Below are 19437 nucleotides of genomic sequence, written 5' to 3'. Positions count from 1 at the left end.
GACATACTTCATGTTCAATGCTATATCCTTTTCTCTTCTTAACGACACCGTTTTGAAGTTCTCTTCTTCAGCCTTCAAGTTCAAATTGGATCACAGCTGCGATTACGATGCTCAAGCCTACCCTTTAACGTCCCCCTCTTGGGTAGTAAACAACACCCAGTGTCCAAGATAGCAAGACCTTTTGTCCTAGACAGACGTTGATTGAATGCATAAGTTTAATAATAATATAGGAACAATCTGATCATTGTTGGACACGCACACACGAGAACAGATGAAACACAATATCCTCTGTCAGCAATAATACTCTTACACACACGATAACATATCAAATTAGGATTCTATTACACAAATGAAAAGACATGTAATGATTCAAGTTTCAACTATCCTCAACAAACACAAGTTCGCATGTGCTTGAAGCTCGGGAAGAAAGTGTCAACCCCTTGATCATCTCAAGGTTTGGAACATCATGTTCATTTGTATCAGCCCAGAACGTTGCTGTCCTTAAATGACGAGCGTTTCTCAAGATATAAACCGCAATATCTCTATCTTGCGGTCTCCCAAAGTATCCTTCCCAGTTCAAAATCTGTAGACTGGACAGCAAGCATTCAGGAACAGAACTCGGTTGGTTCCAGAAACCCATCTCATTCGTCTTTAAATCTGCATGTAACTAAGAAGACCACCAAGCAGAAGAAGAATTAGATTTAAAAAAAAAACTATATTTGTTTACTGATTGTTAATCCAAAGAAACTTACATCTAGTTGAGAGATGACTAAGACTCTTAAGTTAGGAGAATCTTTGAGAAACCGAGCAAGGACATTCGACGAATCATCTTTGCAAATACATAGCTTCAGATGTTCAAGCTGGTCGAAAACAATACCATCACCATACACATCCTGCCCCCACCCACAAATATTATACACTTCATTAACAAGATGGAAGACTTGCAATTGGTAAAAGTATATAAACTAAGTGAATACCTCTGAGCATACTGTAAGATGCTTGACAGATGTGACTGAACCAATAACATTCTTGACAGCAAAGGATACAACATCCACATGTGCTTTCTCCAGCTTAGGCATATTCTTAACCAAACAAGGACTATCACTCCAATCCGCAAGTTCGAGATACTCCAAACAAGGAGTATCAATCTCATACCGCTCCAGTGATGACCAATAATAAGATACATGCAAGCACAACTTCCGCAAAGACGGGACGTTAATAGTGAACTCTTGGATACTTTCATCCTCACGGAACCACACCTCTAGATCTTCAAGGACAGGACATATCGAAAGAAGCGCTTCAAAGGGTTTTTGATCTTCGTATACCACAAGCTCAAGTAGCAAAGTTTTCAAAGAGGGGAGACAAGCCGTGGAGGGAACATCCATGAGAGTCAAGAATCTGAGTTTCAAGACCACGAGAGACTTGCAAGCAAACAAGCTGTTGGGAACCATGTTTTCTTTATTATCAGAAGAATAAGAAACGTCCAGCTCGCGTAGATGGCGGGATACAGCAATCTCAACCCATTGTCTGATATCCTCAGGTTTAATGTTTTTCTCTCTTGACTCGTACAAGGAGAGAAGGAAGCTTTGAATGACCGGAGCTCTGTGTAATGGCAGATTCTTGTTCACAAAGTCCTTAAGTACAAGGAGAGACTCGTCTCTATCAACGAACTCAAGTTTAGGCAAAGACATCCAAAGAAACTTCCATCGCTTAGAGAGGATGCTAGTGGATACAACAACCTTTGTTGGAACTAACGATAGTATCCTCACCAACAGTTCATCAGGCAATCTACTTAAGTTGTCCATTTCTTACAAGTTCAAGATACCCTTCAAGAACACAAGAAAAAAAAAAAAAAAGGATTTGTCTTCAGACCATTAGACAAGGACTGATTTAAACCAAGACAACGACTCTCACCTTGTTATAACGGATTCAAACAGGTGACAGAACTAGAAGAACGGTTTCTTTGGATTGAAAAGACAAGAGTTCTTTTTCTCCGGAGAAGAGGGTCTCAAGAGGATCCGGGAGAAAGATCTGGAGAGTAACTTTACGAAGAAACGACACCGTTTTGGGACCTAAAGTTAACACAGAAGAATAGAACGAAACGGCAGCGTTGTGGGGTCGTAAAGTTGATTCCTTTAGGAGGTTAATCTCTCGTTAACGTGACTCACTGTGGAGTTGGATATTCAGAGACAATCTCAATCCTTTCACGACAAATTTGGTCATCATGACGGGTACGTTGGATCAAATCCCTGACAAAAAGGAAGTTTCAAGTTTGGAGAGCAATTGGGTTTCTATTGATCTCGATTTTATGATGATGTAGAGTATAAGGAGGAACAGGAGATGGAGATTGAAGCTCTTGAATCTATTCTTGCTCATGACTTCAAAGGTGTTTTCTTCCTTCTTGAGAAAATTTTAGTTTCCTTTGTGTTGTCTATTGAATGTTGAAGAAGTCTTCTTTACTACTTTTGTCTTTGTGTGACAGAGATTCATTCTAGTGAAAGTGGGCTTAATACTTCTAACCCATGCTTTCAGATAACAGTCACTCCTCAGGTTAATTATTATTACATCTCTTTCAGTAATTTGCCACTATCTTTGCTCTCCCTCCATAGGATGATGATCTGGAGGAGTCTTCAATCCCACCAGGTTACTACTCTTTAAGAATATACATTTCTGCATGCTTTCTTAGTCTTGGAGCTCTCAAATTTGTCTTTGCAGTTCAGCTGGGTTTGGTTTTCTCCCACACAGATAATTATCCGGATGAGGTTCCACTTTTGGATGTTAAAAGGTAATTACTTCCACCCTTTTTGATGATGACTGACACTCATGTGTGGTTGGTTGATTGTTCTTTCTTCCAGTATCCGAGGAATCCATGTTAGTGATCTCACCATCTTAAAAGAGAAGCTTGAACAAGAGGTAAAGATCTCCCTTACAACTTTAGTGTTTGATGATGAGTGGGTGTGGGTGTTTTCATTAGAATTATAACAACTCTTCATGATACTGTTTTTCACAGGCAGCAGAAAATCTTGGAATGGCCATGATGTATACATTGGTCTCATCAGCTAAGGACTGGTTGTCTGAACACTATGGGCAAGACGATGGAGATGACTATGCCGAGGAAGAAACTGCCAAAGAGGATGAGGTCTTGTTGTCTGCTCTGTGTTTTTCATGATCTATCTATGCTGTTCTCTTCCTGTCTAAATATATGTTGATTCAGGTTATTATTCCTCATGGAGAACCTGTTACGCTGGAGACGTTTGTGGCATGGAGAGAGAGATATGAGGCAGAGCTTGCACTTGAGCGAGCCAAGTGAGTAACTTTTCCACCATATCCTTGTTCCCCTTCCTCTCATTTATATACACTAATGAATAAGTATTGTTATTGAATAAACTTCCCTAGGCTGATGCCTGAGTCTGCTCTTACGGCGCCTAAGGAGAAGAAGCTTACAGGAAGACAGTGGTTTGAGAGTGGCAAAGCGGTATATTTCTCCGAATCTACTTTTTCTAATCAGATACCGGTTGTTGTTAACTATCTGTCTTGCGCCATTTTTCAGAGAGGAACAGTGGTCGCTGCTGCTCAAGAATCTGACGAGGAAGATGATGAAGACATTGACTTTGAAGACGATGACTTTGAAGGTAAAATGGTATTTTCTGTTTGGTTTCAACGCTGAAGCAATGTTTCTCAAACGATCATATTTGTTTGTTTTTTTTTTAATACACAGATGATGAAGAAGACATGCTTGAGCACTACTTGGCGGAGAAATCTGATGCAAGGGCCTGAAGCTAGGCAAAGCTTTACATAATTATTTTTAAAGCTTTTTCTAGATAGAGATCAGGATGACCTTTCATTAAGCAGCATTATTCAATCTTTCATATCCTCAGTTTTCCTAGCTTTGATATGGCTCAAGACTTACCTCGAGACTTGCATTTCTTATATCAGTTTCACAGTCTGTCATTTATAAGAATGCCACCGAGATTTTGTAACTTTTTTTGCTAGTATCAGAGCACAAAGCAGTTCTCTCAGATCAAATATCAAGAGACTGAATAGTTGAATCCGTATTTAGAAACCCCTTGTTGAAGCTGTGAGTCAAATTCAGTTTGTTCCTTTCTTATATAGTAACATAGTACTAAAACTGCCAATACTAGAGCAAGTTCTTCCTGCCAGTTTCTATGTAAGGGCATCTCCAATAGACTCTATTGGAGATGGTTTAAGACTCATTTTCAACATCTTTCTGTGCTGTATTTTTAAAAGCTTCAATAATAAGAAAATGTGCCAAAATTAGCCAGTCTTTCTCGTGGATATTAATTGAAATAAAGATCTGAGATAATAGTAGTCATTGATAGGTTGTCATGTTCTCGTTCACATTCATGCATTGTTGTTATTAGTCATGGAAGCGAGTCGAAGCCGCATTGTGAATATTTAAAATATGTTGATTTGCATACGTTCTGCAATTTAAAGTCTAAAAATCCACATCACTCTGCTTTTTCAAAATTTTAAATAATCGGTGGTGCATTTTGCAGATTATGGCTCAAATGCTCTAATTGAAATTTGTATAATTCAGGAATCGTCTTCAAAAATAAGAAAAGAAAAACAATCCACTATACAAATAATGTGGTCCTTAGAATCAAACCAGCCATGAGGAATACAAATAGAATCACCCATCAAAAAAGACAAAAGAGTCAGTAAGATGACAGATTTCGCAAATATGATTTGATAACAACTCATCGGTGTCAACATTTCAAATCATTTTATTTACAGCCACGAAGTGGAGGACTGGCTACTATATCTGTTCTGATTTGGGTTAAGGTGTTATTTCCCCACGAGAACTATCGTATAGCATCAAATGTCCACGGAACTATGATCTCGTGCTATATGTACATGAACTGAATATTACAAATGTATTTCTCCCCGAATTAAAAGTTACCATCTTATTTCTCCCCGATTCATTGATTTTGAACTTAATTATACATAAACCATGATTTTGATTGGTTTATTATTTACCAAACGACATAAACCAGTTAAGAACCTAACAAAAACCCAGTTTTAGTTAAACCAAACCATTTGACTCAAAAAGAAAAATAAACCAGACCCCACCCGATCCATTGTTCTCTTCTTCTTCACCCGAAGTTTCAATTGAAACAGAGAAGAGAACCTACTGTTGAGCTCATCGAGCCACCAACGTTCTCGAAGGTTGAGATGCGAGTGATGCCATAGACGATGAATGCTCCGACGGCTCTACGGTAATAGGCGGGAGTGACAGCGCGGAAGCGTTCTTGACCTACGGTCTCCCAAATCTGAGTTTTGACCTTTTTACCGGAGATGAGCATGCTCTGAGTCTGAAACTCGACGCCAATGATGGCTTTTGAGTTCGTGTTGAACTTGTTGCGAGCGTAGCGGGTGAGGAGATTGGATTTGCCGACGATAAAGTCTTCACCTCTCTCATTTTCCGACATACCTTCGCCTTAATTTCCTCTAACTTCTTCTGTGCTCTCTGTTCAAGAGATAGAAAAAGAGAGAGAGTGTGTGTGTGTATGGTTTAATTTGTCGGGTGAAGAAGAAGAGAACAATGGGTCAGATTGGGTCGGGTGGGGTCTGGTTTAATTTTTTTTTTGAGTTAAAAGTTCTGGTTTAATTAAAATTGAGTTTTTTGTTTGGTTTAGTTAGTTTATATGGTTTGATAAATAATAAACCAATCAAAATCATATTTTATGTATAATTAAGGTCAAAATCAATAGTTCGGGGAGAAATAAGACTGTAACTCTTAATTTGGGGAGAAATACATTTGTAATATTCAGTTCATGTAAATATAGCATGAGGTCATAGTTTCGTGGACATCTGATGCTATACGATAGTTCTCGTGGAGAAATAGCACGTTAACCCTTCTGATTTCCTTAGTGTTAAAAGACTTGGACCACACTTTCATTTTTTCATCTTTGACTTTTCTTACAATATGTTCTTTTCTCACATAAATATGAGTAATCATGACTATAGGTGTATTTGTTGTGATCATACAATTTATAATGACACATGTAAACGCTGTGACTTTTTTCAAAGAAAATTAAAAAATATGTCAACTCTCACTTTCTATGGTTATCTCTATGACACTAACCCAGAAGTCAGTTTCTTACCTATCACGTTCACCGATGGTAGATTACACTGATATTCTTAATGAATTAAAAATATTATATTGAAATACTATTATTAATTTTTTATTTAGTTTCCTTTTTAAAATTTTCCAAATAATATATATAACAAAAAGAAAATATTTATAAAGTCTAAAAAGAAAATTTAAAAACGAAAATATATGTATATATAATATGATTTCATTAAAAATGAAAGTTCAGAAAATCGTAGTATTCCATTTACAAAAATATTTATAAATAACATAAAATATACTTTTGAAGTAATAAAATAATTTTTTTATATCTATATTTTCTTATATGAAAAATATATATTTGTATATAATGTGAATACCAAAGCAAATCAAGTAATTACATAATATTTTAAAATAGCATAACACTATATACTTTAACGAGGGACATACATTATATTTTATCAATTATTAAAATTATATGTTTTCTTAATATATAATTTGCTTTTAAATTTTTTATATTTGTAGAAATTAATATATAATCAAGATACCAAAGCAAATCTGAATTCTCATTTTAATATTATTTAAAATAAATTTCAATTTACCATTCAATAAATCTAAGGCATTAAATTATGGGCAATTCTCTCAAATAGCATTTTTTAAGTTTTTATAAAAAAATAGCCTCAAAACGAAAATGACCAAAATAGTCCCTTTTTATTTTGAAAATTTTAATTTTAATTTTTTATTTTTTTAAATTTGAAATTCCACCTCTTAACTCTAAACCCTAAGTCTAGATAAGTTAACCCTAGGATAAAAAAAATACTTTTTCCCTTTAATAAAACTTATTTTGGTCATTTTTCTCATTGGTGGCTATTTTTGTGACAAAAATTAAAAATGGTTATCCTAGGAAATTTCTCTTAAACTATTTAGAATTTATAAAATATTTTAATTATTGTAAATATTGATATGTTCTCATGAACTTCCAAAAATGTATAAGTTACTTATGTATGTAATTATATATATGCATAAGACTTTAGAGTATTATCATTATATTAATTATGTCATTTGGAATCAGACACTTTAGTTTATTTTTTATTTTATTCTAAGCACAATATATCTTAACATATACATAATTTTCCTAAAATATATTTACATATTTAAGATAACAATCAATCTAAATGAAAATAAGAAAATTAATGAAATTTTTATTGTATTTATAATAAAACATTTAATAGTTGAATTTAAAAAATAGAAGCAATCGAATGTATCCAAATGATAACTAAATCGACGGTAAAAAACGACTAGATATAACATATCTAAAATAATATGTCTAATTAAAGTAATATATCTAACTAGAAATTTTTATTGTATTTTTAATAAAACAATTAATAGTTGAATTTAAAAAATAGAAGCAATCGAATGTATCCAAATGATAACTAAATCGACTGTAAAAACGACTAGATATAACATATCTAAAATAATATGTCTAACTAAAGTAATATAATACTATTAATATAAATTACTCACACAAATTATAAATTAATTTAAAATTAAAAATAAATATCATCAATTATTATAATATATCTATATATATATAAACATGTTTGCCTCCCTCCTGTTGAACCACGTCAGCATCCAGGTCACAAAGTCAGATTCTTTGTGTGTGACACGTGTATCTTTTTTTAAATGAATTTATTGTTGTGTTGTCTCGATTTAATATAGGCTTTCTTCTTTACAATTTTTGGGCTTTCTCTACCTTATTTATTTTTGTGAAAGATGCTGATAGCCCAGCCCGATTAAGAGACCAGTCGTCTTCTTCGATCTACCTGAATGGAGAGGGATCTTTTGGTCGAGCTTCTTTCGCGTCGTTTTGTCTGAGATTCTTCTCCTCCGTCACGGATCCCTTCTGCGCTCAATCATTGTCATTAAGGTCTCAATTAACTATATCTCCCCCAGTGGCGAACTTCTCTCTCCTTGCTGACTTCAAAGACGATGACTGCAGCACCACCGCCGAACTGCGGCTTCGGGAGATTTAGAGGGCAGGAATGTGATCAATCCTATGTTCCGACGATCCACTTCACCAATCCTCCGTTCTCTTTTCGACCACAAAAGAAGAAGTTCCTCGAAAGCTCCTCGACCCAAGCAAGATTAGCTTATATCCTTTCCTACACCTGAAAACGATATATGATTCTTTGTATAAAAGGATATATGTGTGCGTGAAGGAAGTGCTTTGTTTTGTTCATTGTGAGCGAAATGTATCCTATAACATTGCTTTTATACATTGACTTTTCTCAGATTTGCACATAAATATATCAGAGTTTGAATGAGCTAACATATTGATTCACGTTACAATCCGTTAAGTGACAAAGTAAATATAACAATGGAAGATTCAGAAGGAAGCAATGCCATTTCTTGATCAATTTCATAAAGTCTACAACAGCAAAATCACAACTTAACTATCAATATATTACTTCATTGTCTAGGGGATTTATAGAGAGAGAGAGCACTAACCTGTCAATTGTTATAGGCATTAGTTGCATCCGGCACTAAAACCAGCCAATTAAGAATTTATTGACTATCCACATGAACCGTTAGACAAAATCAAATTCAGTACTATCAAAAGTAGTTTATTCATAAGCCCTTTTTCAAGAAAAAAACAGTTTATACATATAAATTAAGAGTCAAGTAAGGACCTAAGATCCATAGCTGAAGGCATGCGATTAAGCGAACAATACTGGTTCCTGAACTGGCTGGGAAAAAAAGAAAAAAAAGGATTAAAAACACCTTGATCAGAGAAAACGAACGAAGAAAAAAAAAGGATAATTGAACACCTTAATTCCACAAAGTATACTTCTCTGTTAGATATACGGTTGTCAAAACAGAGCTCTTTCGAACTTCCTCATTGTTAATGTAAACAAAACGCTACTTCACCAGAGACCTATCAAGATCCCAACTCAAATTTGAATAATTTGGAAAATCTGAGATCAAACATTAAGAAATTTTAATTTCTATAACAACACTAAATGAGCAGAAATGAAGAAGAAGATCTTTCGTTTAAAAAGAAGATATTCAAAACTCATATCAGATTAAAGGGATACGTTACCTTATGGAAGGCTCAATTTTCGCCGAAGATCTGGTAATTCTTTCTTTTCTGCTTTGTCAATTAAATGTGAATTGTAAAAAAGTTGTGATACACAGCAGCACAGACAGAGACCCCACACACCCTACTAAAGAGTTTGCCTCTAATGTTTATGCTAATTTAAGAGACTGCGAGTTGTTTTTCTTCTTCTAAACCGGCACACGTTCTGTTTCTCAGAAAGTAATTGTTCAGTATCGTACTTTTACAAAATTAATACTATCAAAAACAAACAACTTTACCAAACACCGATTTAAAGTCAAACGCAGCCATGCTACAATAAACTAGATGAAACGACGACATATGGCTCCATCGTTCCCCCACCCACTACATGTTTGTTTAGTATTTAAATATTTTAATTTTAATTATTTAAGCCAAAACCCGTGCTTGGCACGGGATGATATACTAGTATATACTAAATCAAAAGGAAGAAGAAGAGTTTTGATCAAAAAAAAAGGAAGAAGAAGAGTAAACTAATGACTTTGTTTTTGTGTTAAATCCAATCGATTATAAATTACCTAAACGTACCAAAAGAAATTATCTATGTTTTTGTGTTAAATCCAATCGATATAAATTTTATAATTTACATTATCCTTGCTTTCAAAATTAATTTAGAACAATTATCAAGAGTTAAGTAAAATAATTAAATGTGTGAAAGTTGTTATAAAAATAGTGAAAATTAATGTTACAGATAACTGAGAAAGTTGTTATAACTTTCTATGTCTCTTGGAGCTTAGTACGGATAACAAAATCTGTTTCCTAAGCTTTGTTGTGCTTCCGGAGAATCAATAAGTCAACAAGATGATGCTCTTTATTGGTGTATTGTAGAAGCCATTCTTCATGGAAAGTATTTGATTGGGCCTGTTGAAAATTAATGCAAAGTTTGAGCCAGATAGCTTTATATGACACATTTGTGCATTCACTGATGGTTCTTATCACAAATTATATAACTATTTAGTATGTATCAGAAAAAAAAAAAAAGAAGCCAGAGATGGAACATTCAAAATTCAAAAATATAGAAGACACAGTACCTACACAATACTAATATATTTTACATATGTGTGTAAGTAGTTAGTCCCTAAACATTTCATACTAAAATATTTTACAGATGTTTTATAGGAACATCAAAGTTTAAGATTGTCCTTAATAGCAAAATAAATTTACATATTCAAAATAAAATTTGGCTTCAAGATTTAATTATCACCGTGTCAATTTTATTGATCATCAAAGTTTAAAATGTTTAAATATTCAAAAAAATTATTTCTTTTAGAGATAAATATTCATCTGAGATGAAAATTATTTACGTTCTCTTCAAATGAATAATTTAAATTCAATTATATGCTTTAATAAATATAATATACATATAGATCAATAAAATATTTATAGAATCTTTACGTATGTCTGCATATAAATCTTATATATTAAAAGAGAAGTCATGACTTTTTTTATGTGTGATTTTTTTTTAATTTGGACCATCACTTAGAAATTTTATTAAATGTATTTTATTAAGACTAATAATACATAGAATTTTTAAAATACTTTTATCATAATATCTTTTGATATCCTTTTTATTTTAAATATAAATATATTTATTTTAAAAATCTAACAAATCTGTTTTCGAAATTATATTTAAATATTTTTCACTAATTTCGAAATTAGTTTGAAATATTATTATACATTAATAAATTCAGTAATCGTTTATAAAATAAAAAATAAAAAATTCTGTAATATTTTATATATTATATAACAATAATCAATCATATTAAAGAAAATTATTATATTGAGCTAAGTATAATAAAACTGTATTAAATTTATAAATTTTATTTTCATAAGTATAAAAAATTTATGTTCAAAAATAAAATCTAATATGTTGGTAAGATGGATTAAGGAAAATATATAATACATGTATAAAAATTAACATGTATTTCTTTATAATATAAAATCTTTGTAACTACTTTAATCATAATATATTTTCATTTTAAATTCTAATAAATCTGTGTAAAAGTATTTTAACAATAATTTAATGTATTTTAAGTTATCGTTTATAAAATAAAAAATAAATAAATTATATCCTATTTTATCCACTTTATGTCATGATCATGTTAAAATACAATTATTATACTTAAATAAATATGATAAAAGTATATTCAATTGATAAATTTATAATTTTTATTTTCATAAATATAAATTATTTATTTTAAAAATATAATATGATGATAGAACGGCTTAAAATTAACAAACCTTATAATACATGTCTAAAAAGTAACATATTTTAGACTTTTGTATATACAATAATATATTATCTAAATTGAATAAACTTAAAAAAATATTAGCAAAAAGAAATACAGCTTTGAAACACGAGTCAGAATTTAGCATAAATTAAATACAAAATATTTTCAAATATGTTCTTTCATGAATATATTAATTTGCTTAATAACTAAATGCAAATACAATAAGATAAATATATAATAAGAAGTAAAAATACATACGGTTTTAATCAAATGATTGATTATAACATGTAAAATATAATATTATTATATTTGAAATAGTTATATAAACATTTAAGTATATGATTAATGTTAAAAAAATATACCACTAATGTTTAAAAATAATAATTTATGTATAAAAAAAGTAAAAACAAACACCCGCGCGGTTGCGCGGGTCAAAATCTAGTATGTATTAAAATATAAATTAATGATATTTCAAGTAAAATATTTATAATTAATCAAACTACTTCACTCCAATTTATCAAATATTATATGAAAGTTGACAATATCATTATAAAAACTAAAAGTTAAAAAATAGTATAAGATAATAAAATTAGAAGTACTAAAGTGATAACAGCAAAAAGTAACAATGTTATTTGAAAAACAGATACTTGCAAGGACTTAAACATAAGGAACTTCAAATATGAGATTTTGTACATTATAAATTCAAATATGAAGTTTTACTGTACAAAACATCAAAATTTAAAATTTTGAACTTGCTTTTAGAGCAAGTAAAACTCCATATTTGATTTTTTCAAATTGCTTTTGGAGATGTTCTTAACACGAAACAATTGGTTTTGATTCATACTCTATTATATGTTCGCTTCAGTTTAAAATGCATTTTCTTAACAAATTGTACAATCAATGAAGTTCTTGCTTTAGTCGATAATAATGTTTAGCAACATAAATATTTAACCGATAACGTGGATATTCATTATATCGACACAAAATAATGAAAAAAATAATAACATATATACAGTAGAAAATCTATAAATTAATACTCGGCAAATGAATAGACACAATAATTAATAAGTTTTATTGGTCTTGAATTGGACACATGTAAAATATAACATAATTCGATAAAATAATAATAATATAACTATTATATATAACTTTTATATAAACATAAACAAAACATCTTTTAAAAAATGAATTCATCTTTCATTTTTTTTTTCAATTTCAACATTCCGATGTTTCCATTGAATTGCAGATAAAAGACATTTATATACTATCATCAAATTCAACACACATGATATATCAATTAATTTAATAAAGTAGATAAAATTTAACTAATATATAGTATCATAAAGTTTATTTTTTCTGAACAACATAATCAGCTATTGTAACACAAACAACATATATCTTATCACATATAATTCCTCCTCACCTAAAACTTTCTAAAAGACAAAAGAAACATTATCATACACATCTCTTACAAATGCAAACTTAAAACACAAACCACAAAATCATACAAAAATAATAATCTAGATCACAAGTAAAGTATATCCCGCCCGTAGGGCGGGCCGACCCTAGTTTATTTTATAAATATTTATATTTGTGAATCAGCATGGGAAAATCACCTAGTAAGAAATATAGTAGTTCTAACCGAAATTATTGATTTTTTTCAATCTCATTATATACTTTTATTAGATATATATATATATATATATATATTATCATATATATCACGCAGTAGAGTTAAACCAGTCTGATCCTCTTTCGTCTCCCTTTTGTCAATGAAATGGATCAAGTGAAGCAGACTCCAATCAAACAAGTGTGGAAGCCCAAGGAGATAGTCACTACGAAGCCCATTACCGAATCAAAGCCCACTCAAGAAGCGAAACCAGAACAACGGTCATCACCACTCTTACAGGACAAAAGCAGAGAGCATGCTGGACGTACGGAAAAGACGAGCTGGTATGATTGATACATCGAACCGTTATGATGCTCTTGCTGAAGAGGAGATGATGACACCTGTCTAGGGCTTCTGTAGTAGGATAGTCATGGTTTATGTATAAATAAGAAACACCCATGTAACAAGGCCGTTAAGCAGAATGAATGAAACAAAAGCTTCAACCTTTAATCACTCTTGTCTTCTTTAAGTAATCTTTACACCTTTCTCCAACTCTCGCGGCGGCTTTGTAACTCCGATTGACCTGCGCGTGGCGGCTTCGATAGCACCACGGCCGGTCTAGTTTGCTTTGTCTCCTTTAGGTTGTAGTTTGTGTAGCCATGACTTTTGGTTTGTCGGTGTGTAATTTTACCTCTGTTTTGGGAGAGACTCGCTCACTTCAAATCAACTTGAGCTTTTTGATTTGGTTGGGGTTTTTGCTACAAAAGTAACGGATCTATCGATTTACGGTGTAGTTTAACTACAAAGGCTTTTGTTTTCGAACCTCATTCTAGATCTATTTTGCCCAGTTGATGTTGCGTTTCTTCTTCGCCTCTGGGATGGTCTCTTCTTTGTAGGTGTAGGCTGTCTGTGTGGAGTCTGCTGTGGCTTCCATCTAGTCCACTCTTATGCCGTTCTTGGCCTGTGCTCGTCTTCCGGATCAGGTGGGCCTCGCCGCTAGCTGTCTGTTCAAATCTCGTGGAGATTTGTTGTTTTGTGGCTTCATTCCTAGGCTTTCAAGGGTTGATGAAGACCCAGCCGCTTTTGAAAGTTCTCGTCTGAATCTGTGATTGATTCTAACTTCTGGTTTATGAAACCTTGTTACTTGGTTCTTGAGATGTTTCTTCGTTGTGGTTTAGCGGTGGTCTGGCCGAGGGCATTCACGTTAAACAGCTGCCATAGATTCTCTAAAAGCTAGTCATCCCTGCTGTTGTTGTTAGACTTTTTTGGAGGGTTGGAAGTTTAGTTGCTTGTGTTAAGAGTGTAGTTTGCTTCGTTCTTGTTTGCTACCCCGCAGTGGATTCTAGTGTCCGAAGATATCTCTGTCTTCTGCCGGTTTAGCTAACCACGGAGAATCTTATTATCTGTTGGTGTTGTATGATCCTACTTTAGTTTAATAAAATATGTTGATGGGAAAAAAAAATATAGCATGCAGTAGAGCTGATTGTGAAAAGATAAATAAAAAATACTGACTAAAAAGTGATAAAAGATATATCACTGAATGAACCGACATCCTTTGTTGTGTTATATATTGATGAACAGATATCTTTTGATCAAAAAAAAAAAAAAAGAAACAGATATCCATATGGAATTTACTACATTACCCTTGACGTTCTTTCATTCAGTTCTTCTCCACTATTACTCTTCACGCACGTCATCAATCATCCCTCGGGATACCCGGACCCAAACCCAAATGTATACCCGGATACCAATTCGACCCGGTTTCATAACTAATCCCGACATCCGCACCCAACAGCGAAGTGAATCTCGGATCTCCAACCGGTAACCCGTATAACATCCGGGTCGGATCCATTTCTTGACCCGTCATTCTCTTCTCTTCTTCCACTAGTTTCGTTTGGGACTCCTCCTCAGAGTTAGGTTTCTGGTCGGGAACAGCGACGGTTTTGTCCTTCAGATTGCTGCTCGACGGAGAAGAAGAAGAAGTGGACCGTTTAGTGTTCTTACGAGATCCGCCGCCGACGGGGATGTTGCGGAGGGAACCGCCTTTGGTCCAGTAACGACGACAGTTTTTGCAATAATGACGTGGCTGAGACAGGTTGTAGTTGTTGTAGTAACAGAATTTGGTGTTGGGTGAGTCGCAGCGAGGGCACTTTAGCTGCTGTTGCTCCGGTAACTCCGGCTGCTGCTGCTGCTTAGCCGCCATCATTAGCATCGATTGGTGGTGGTAATACGCTGCAGCTGACGTCAGGTCCTGCATCTTTTTTTGTTTGGTTCCTTTGGTTCAAAATGACGTCTTTCTTGAAAAATAGAAGAAAGTGAATGAAATCTTATGTCTTCAAAGGTTTTTTAAAGAGAAAGATGGAATATTTTTTGATGGTAGCAAATTGCAGGTTATGAATAAGAGAGATAAAGAGTGGAGATATTTGGTGGGTTTATAGTGTGTGTGTGTGTGTGACAGAGAGAGAGAGAATTATTTGAATGGAATCACAGAATTTCAACACTTATTTTTTGTCGTTTACTAGATTATATTCAAACCAAAGTACCAACTTCACAAACTGAAATTAAAGAGTTTGTGATGATTTTTTTTAATTTGACATTGGGTTTGTGCTGATCAAAATTTCAAGACTAAATTTCTTATTGTCTTAAGCTATTTTTCCTATTCTGCAAGTACGCGAATAGCTATTTCTAACTTTGAAATCATGGTTTTGTTAATTTTGACAGATATTGGTGATGATTGTTTTCCTAGTTTTTAGATTCTAGTTTTTGGTTTTTGGATTTTGGTTTTTGGTTTTTAGATTTTAGATTTTGATTTTTGGTTTTTGATTTTGCAGTAGATTTTGGTTTTTTGAAAAACATAAATGGTTGTTTTAGATTTTAGTTTAAGTTTTTATTTTTTAAATTAATAAAATAAAAATATTATGGATAGTAAAATATTTATTCTGAAAATAATAAAATATAAAACACTGTCATTAAAATACACATAAATTTATTTTAAAAACTTATTTAAAAAATATATAAATACAAAATAAAACTATCGTAAAATATATATAAATACTCGAAAGTTGTATGTATAATCACTTACCCATTTTATATTAATAAAGGACAAAAAATGTATTGTGATGTGATGGTGAAAAACGGATGATAGTGGGAATGAGCCAAATATGAAAAGAAAGACCAGTTACAAAAAAATAAATAAAAAAGACCAATTAAAAGAAAATGATAAATAAAAATGCATAAAAAAAAAAATCTTCGTAGAAAACTGGCTGAAAACTAAAAAAATACAGATTTTGGCTTTTGTGTAGAATTAGGTAGTTATTTGAAAAACTAGTTTCCCTAGTTTTTAGGAAATCATTTTTAGCAAAATTTTGATTGGCAAATAAAGTAGTTTTTCAGAAACAAAAACCAAAAACCATTTTAAAAACTACAAACAATCAACCTAATATTATTAGAAGACAATCAAATTTGTTTTTACTTTTTTTTTTCTATAGTGAGCTAATTATAACTAAAATTACAATAAAAATATATTGTGAATGTAATCAAAATCACACATTGGAAGTTTAGACAAATAATTTCTAATATATAATAAGACTAGGTCGGCCCGCCCTACGGGCGGGATTTACTTTATTTGTGATCTATGTTATTATTTTTTATATAATTTTGTAATTTGTGTGTTTAGGTTCATTTGTGCGTATGAGATATATTATTTTATTAATTTAAGTTATTGGTCAGTTAATTTATAAATAAGTTTTGTTTGACTTTTTGATTCTAGGATATTACCATGATTGAGTTATTATATCATTCTCAGTTAAATTTTTTTTATTAAATTATTTAAAAGATCACATTTAGTTAATGTCAGTGATTTATTACATATTAACATATAAATAATTTACTTTTTATATCTCAATTTTAGTGTTTGGCCCTTTTAAAATAGGAAGCTTGAGTCCGTGAACTGGTCCTTATATTCTGTCTTTTAAATGTTGTTTGGGTTAATACGACGACAATTCTTTTTGGTTTTCGTATGTGGCCGTGCAAAATTAATAGTGAGTTTTTAGTGGTGGTATGATAGGTAGACGATTTTGAACTTTTTTGGAATGTTTTTAGTACTGTAAGTATTAACTCGGAGGTTAAATTAACATAAAATTTTTAATTTTATTTGGAAAACCACTTGAGTTCAAAATTAACATGCAATTTAAGTCTCAGTACAAAAGGTATTTTCATGCCAGTTGGAGAACCACTTGTGTTCATATTCGATCAATTTGCTTTGGTATTGTTGCATCCTTTCGTTACGTGACACCATCTTATGATTTTCACATCCTTTTGGTGTTCTTCTGCCAACTCCTGCAATAAGACTTCAATCAAACACATTTAGTATGCTATCGCTCAGTTAAGAAAGGACCAAATACATAGACAGAAACTCATGATACAAAAGAGTTTGTATCATAAGATAGAAGGCTCCATTTGATGTGGTAGATGAGTTCGCCGAGAGAGAAGGAGTTCCTTGTAAAGCCAAAATCATTGGCTCAATTTAGTGGAAGTTTTTGTGTTGGGTGTGCTTCTTAAATTTTTTTTTACAGAAAGATGCGTCGTGCCTATTTGTAGAAACAGAGGTGAGCATCAATTGTCCTGCTTACCAAAGCTCAAATCCCTTTTTAGCTTCCACAATAGAGTGTACTAATCAATACATGAATAAATAAGAAAAAATTATGTGCAGATAACATCCAGATAACACATCGCTTGCCTGATCATTGCTTGAAATAGAGTTGCTTAAGCTATGCAAGCCCGGAAATGACACTCTATATTCCAGAAAATCGATGATGGTTGACTTGTGGAAATAGTTGAATATTTTTAAATACTACCATCATGGTGACGAAAAATCATACACTACATATGATATGAGCTTAATAAAGCCTCTTTAGTTAGTCAATTGACCATTCTTACCATCATAAATCCTTGAGATCCACTACTTTTTATTTCCCTCATCCCTTCGTGTAGTTATTAACTGACTGTTAAACTTGCAACGAAATAAAGTTTTAGTTCATTATTGAGAAACGATTCTTGATTGGCGATGGAGAATTCAAAAGGTCGTTGTATATTTAATCTGGCATAAGAAGAATCGATATGAAAAATTTGTTTACGCTCTTAGGTCTTCTCAGAACACAATGACATAAGGATAATATATAAAATCAGAAAACATTAAAAACACGATTGAAGATTCATAATATATGAAGAACAGGTTTCCACTGAGGTAATTTTAAACTGAAATCTGGAAAAACTAAAACCTAAAATTACGCCGCCGAAGAACTATTGTTTTTGCTTTAAACGTTGAAACCACTATCTCCAGGTTGAGAATCTGTCGCATATGATTGAAGAAACCAAAACTGCAAAAAGAAAAAAAAAGAAAAAAAAAGAGAATCTTTGATGTTAAGGATGTCTTCACGTAAATATATAGTAGGAAACAGTCGGTGGATTAGTTAGACAAATTTGGACGTTGTTGATATAGATTTTTCTGGGCCACCTTTAAACATGATGTCAAAGGCCCATACACTTACCGACTAACTAAACTCTTCGATTGTATTTTTTTAAGAGATCCACGTGTCTGCAGCAGGTTGAATGACTTTCTGACCTGGATCCTAGGTGGCAGCACAGGAGAGAACCAAACATTTTTTTATATATAAAGATATCCAAAACCAAATTATGATTAGTACACGATCTTTTAAGAAAGAATTCAAAACCAAATTCATTTGAATTTACCTCTTAAGTTTAAAGTGAAAAATACCATACTAACCGTTCGCGAAATAGTTGAATATAAACTTTTAAAAAATCTAATAATTGGTATTAAAAGTTAAGATGATGACAATATATAAAAAGTTCAAGGATGACAATCAAATCATCGGTGAGAAGAAGAGATATGTGATAGAGAACAACAAAAAGTTTAAAATTTGGGAGGAACATTCTCAAGATAACCTTACGATTGAGGTGCAAGAGACTTGCGTAGAAATTATTTCCCTAATGTGATACAAAGATTAATTAGATAATTCTTAATGTTGTTGTAAGGATTAGGTTATGTTCTAATGGTGATATTAAGGTTAAGTGAATAAATTATAATAGTGTAACAAGAGTTAGGTGATGAATCTTGTTGATAACTACGGAGATATAAGATGTGTGCTGAATTTCGTTGAAGATTGGAGGCTAATGATTTGTGTGGTGGCTTGAAGAAAGTTTGATGTGGATACAATTAAAGTTCACACTGGAAATTTAAATCCCTTATATATTAAAAGAGAAGCATTGTAATAAATGCATTCACATTATAATAGACACGTGGCAGCCTCACAATGATTTGATAATAAATATGTTAACGCGTTCACACTATAGT

At 32.2% G+C, this 19437-nt stretch overlaps 4 protein-coding genes and 1 long non-coding RNA gene across 12 annotated transcripts; 1 reads left to right on the top strand and 4 right to left on the bottom strand.

Moving 5' to 3' along the window:
• Positions 1-197: 197 nt before the first annotated feature.
• On the bottom strand, positions 198-2059 carry LOC106454995 (FBD-associated F-box protein At5g38590-like). Its single transcript, XM_048774053.1, has 4 exons — positions 1915-2059; positions 978-1826; positions 753-893; positions 198-667 (listed from the first exon to the last, which is right to left on the bottom strand). The coding sequence occupies exons 2-4, from the start codon at positions 1803-1805 to the stop codon at positions 377-379; spliced, it is 1260 nt and encodes a 419-aa protein (XP_048630010.1). The 5' UTR covers positions 1806-1826; positions 1915-2059; the 3' UTR covers positions 198-376.
• Positions 2040-4019, top strand: LOC125575098 (RWD domain-containing protein 1-like). Of its 6 annotated transcripts, XM_048774056.1 has the most exons (11): positions 2040-2231; positions 2321-2386; positions 2483-2550; positions 2610-2643; positions 2716-2785; positions 2856-2913; positions 3011-3139; positions 3215-3306; positions 3397-3475; positions 3551-3632; positions 3719-4019. In XM_048774056.1, the coding sequence occupies exons 1-11, from the start codon at positions 2225-2227 to the stop codon at positions 3775-3777; spliced, it is 744 nt and encodes a 247-aa protein (XP_048630013.1). In that variant the 5' UTR covers positions 2040-2224; the 3' UTR covers positions 3778-4019. The 6 variants fall into 6 exon arrangements, with proteins under 6 accessions (XP_048630013.1, XP_048630011.1, XP_048630012.1 ...); XM_048774054.1 differs by having other exon boundaries at positions 2610-2785; XM_048774055.1 differs by having other exon boundaries at positions 2483-2643; positions 2721-2785.
• An 891-nt stretch (positions 4020-4910) lies between these two features.
• LOC106454996 (ras-related protein RABA5c-like) lies at positions 4911-5864 on the bottom strand. Its single transcript, XM_013897060.3, has one exon. It carries the CDS (start codon positions 5448-5450, stop codon positions 5127-5129), a length of 324 nt encoding a protein of 107 aa, XP_013752514.2. The 5' UTR covers positions 5451-5864; the 3' UTR covers positions 4911-5126.
• A 1757-nt stretch (positions 5865-7621) lies between these two features.
• LOC106454997 lies at positions 7622-9295 on the bottom strand. Of its 3 annotated transcripts, none has more exons than XR_001290105.3 (5): positions 9192-9295; positions 8920-9026; positions 8782-8838; positions 8600-8663; positions 7622-8259 (listed from the first exon to the last, which is right to left on the bottom strand). It is a non-coding gene; the product is annotated as an uncharacterized LOC106454997 (long non-coding RNA). The 3 variants fall into 3 exon arrangements; XR_002664751.2 differs by having other exon boundaries at positions 8920-9066; positions 9192-9291; XR_007334820.1 differs by lacking the exon at positions 8600-8663.
• Positions 9296-14569: 5274 nt separating this feature from the next.
• Positions 14570-15533, bottom strand: LOC106454998 (dof zinc finger protein DOF1.7-like). Its single transcript, XM_013897061.3, has one exon. The coding sequence runs from the start codon at positions 15319-15321 to the stop codon at positions 14761-14763; it is 561 nt and encodes a 186-aa protein (XP_013752515.1). The 5' UTR covers positions 15322-15533; the 3' UTR covers positions 14570-14760.
• Positions 15534-19437: the final 3904 nt, after the last annotated feature.

This window comes from Brassica napus, unplaced genomic scaffold (genome assembly GCF_020379485.1).
Source record: "Brassica napus cultivar Da-Ae unplaced genomic scaffold, Da-Ae ScsIHWf_2831;HRSCAF=3611, whole genome shotgun sequence".
NCBI lineage: Eukaryota > Viridiplantae > Streptophyta > Magnoliopsida > Brassicales > Brassicaceae > Brassica > Brassica napus.
Note: the sequence above shows the minus strand (reverse complement) of the source record. Positions and strands in the feature narration are given on the sequence as shown.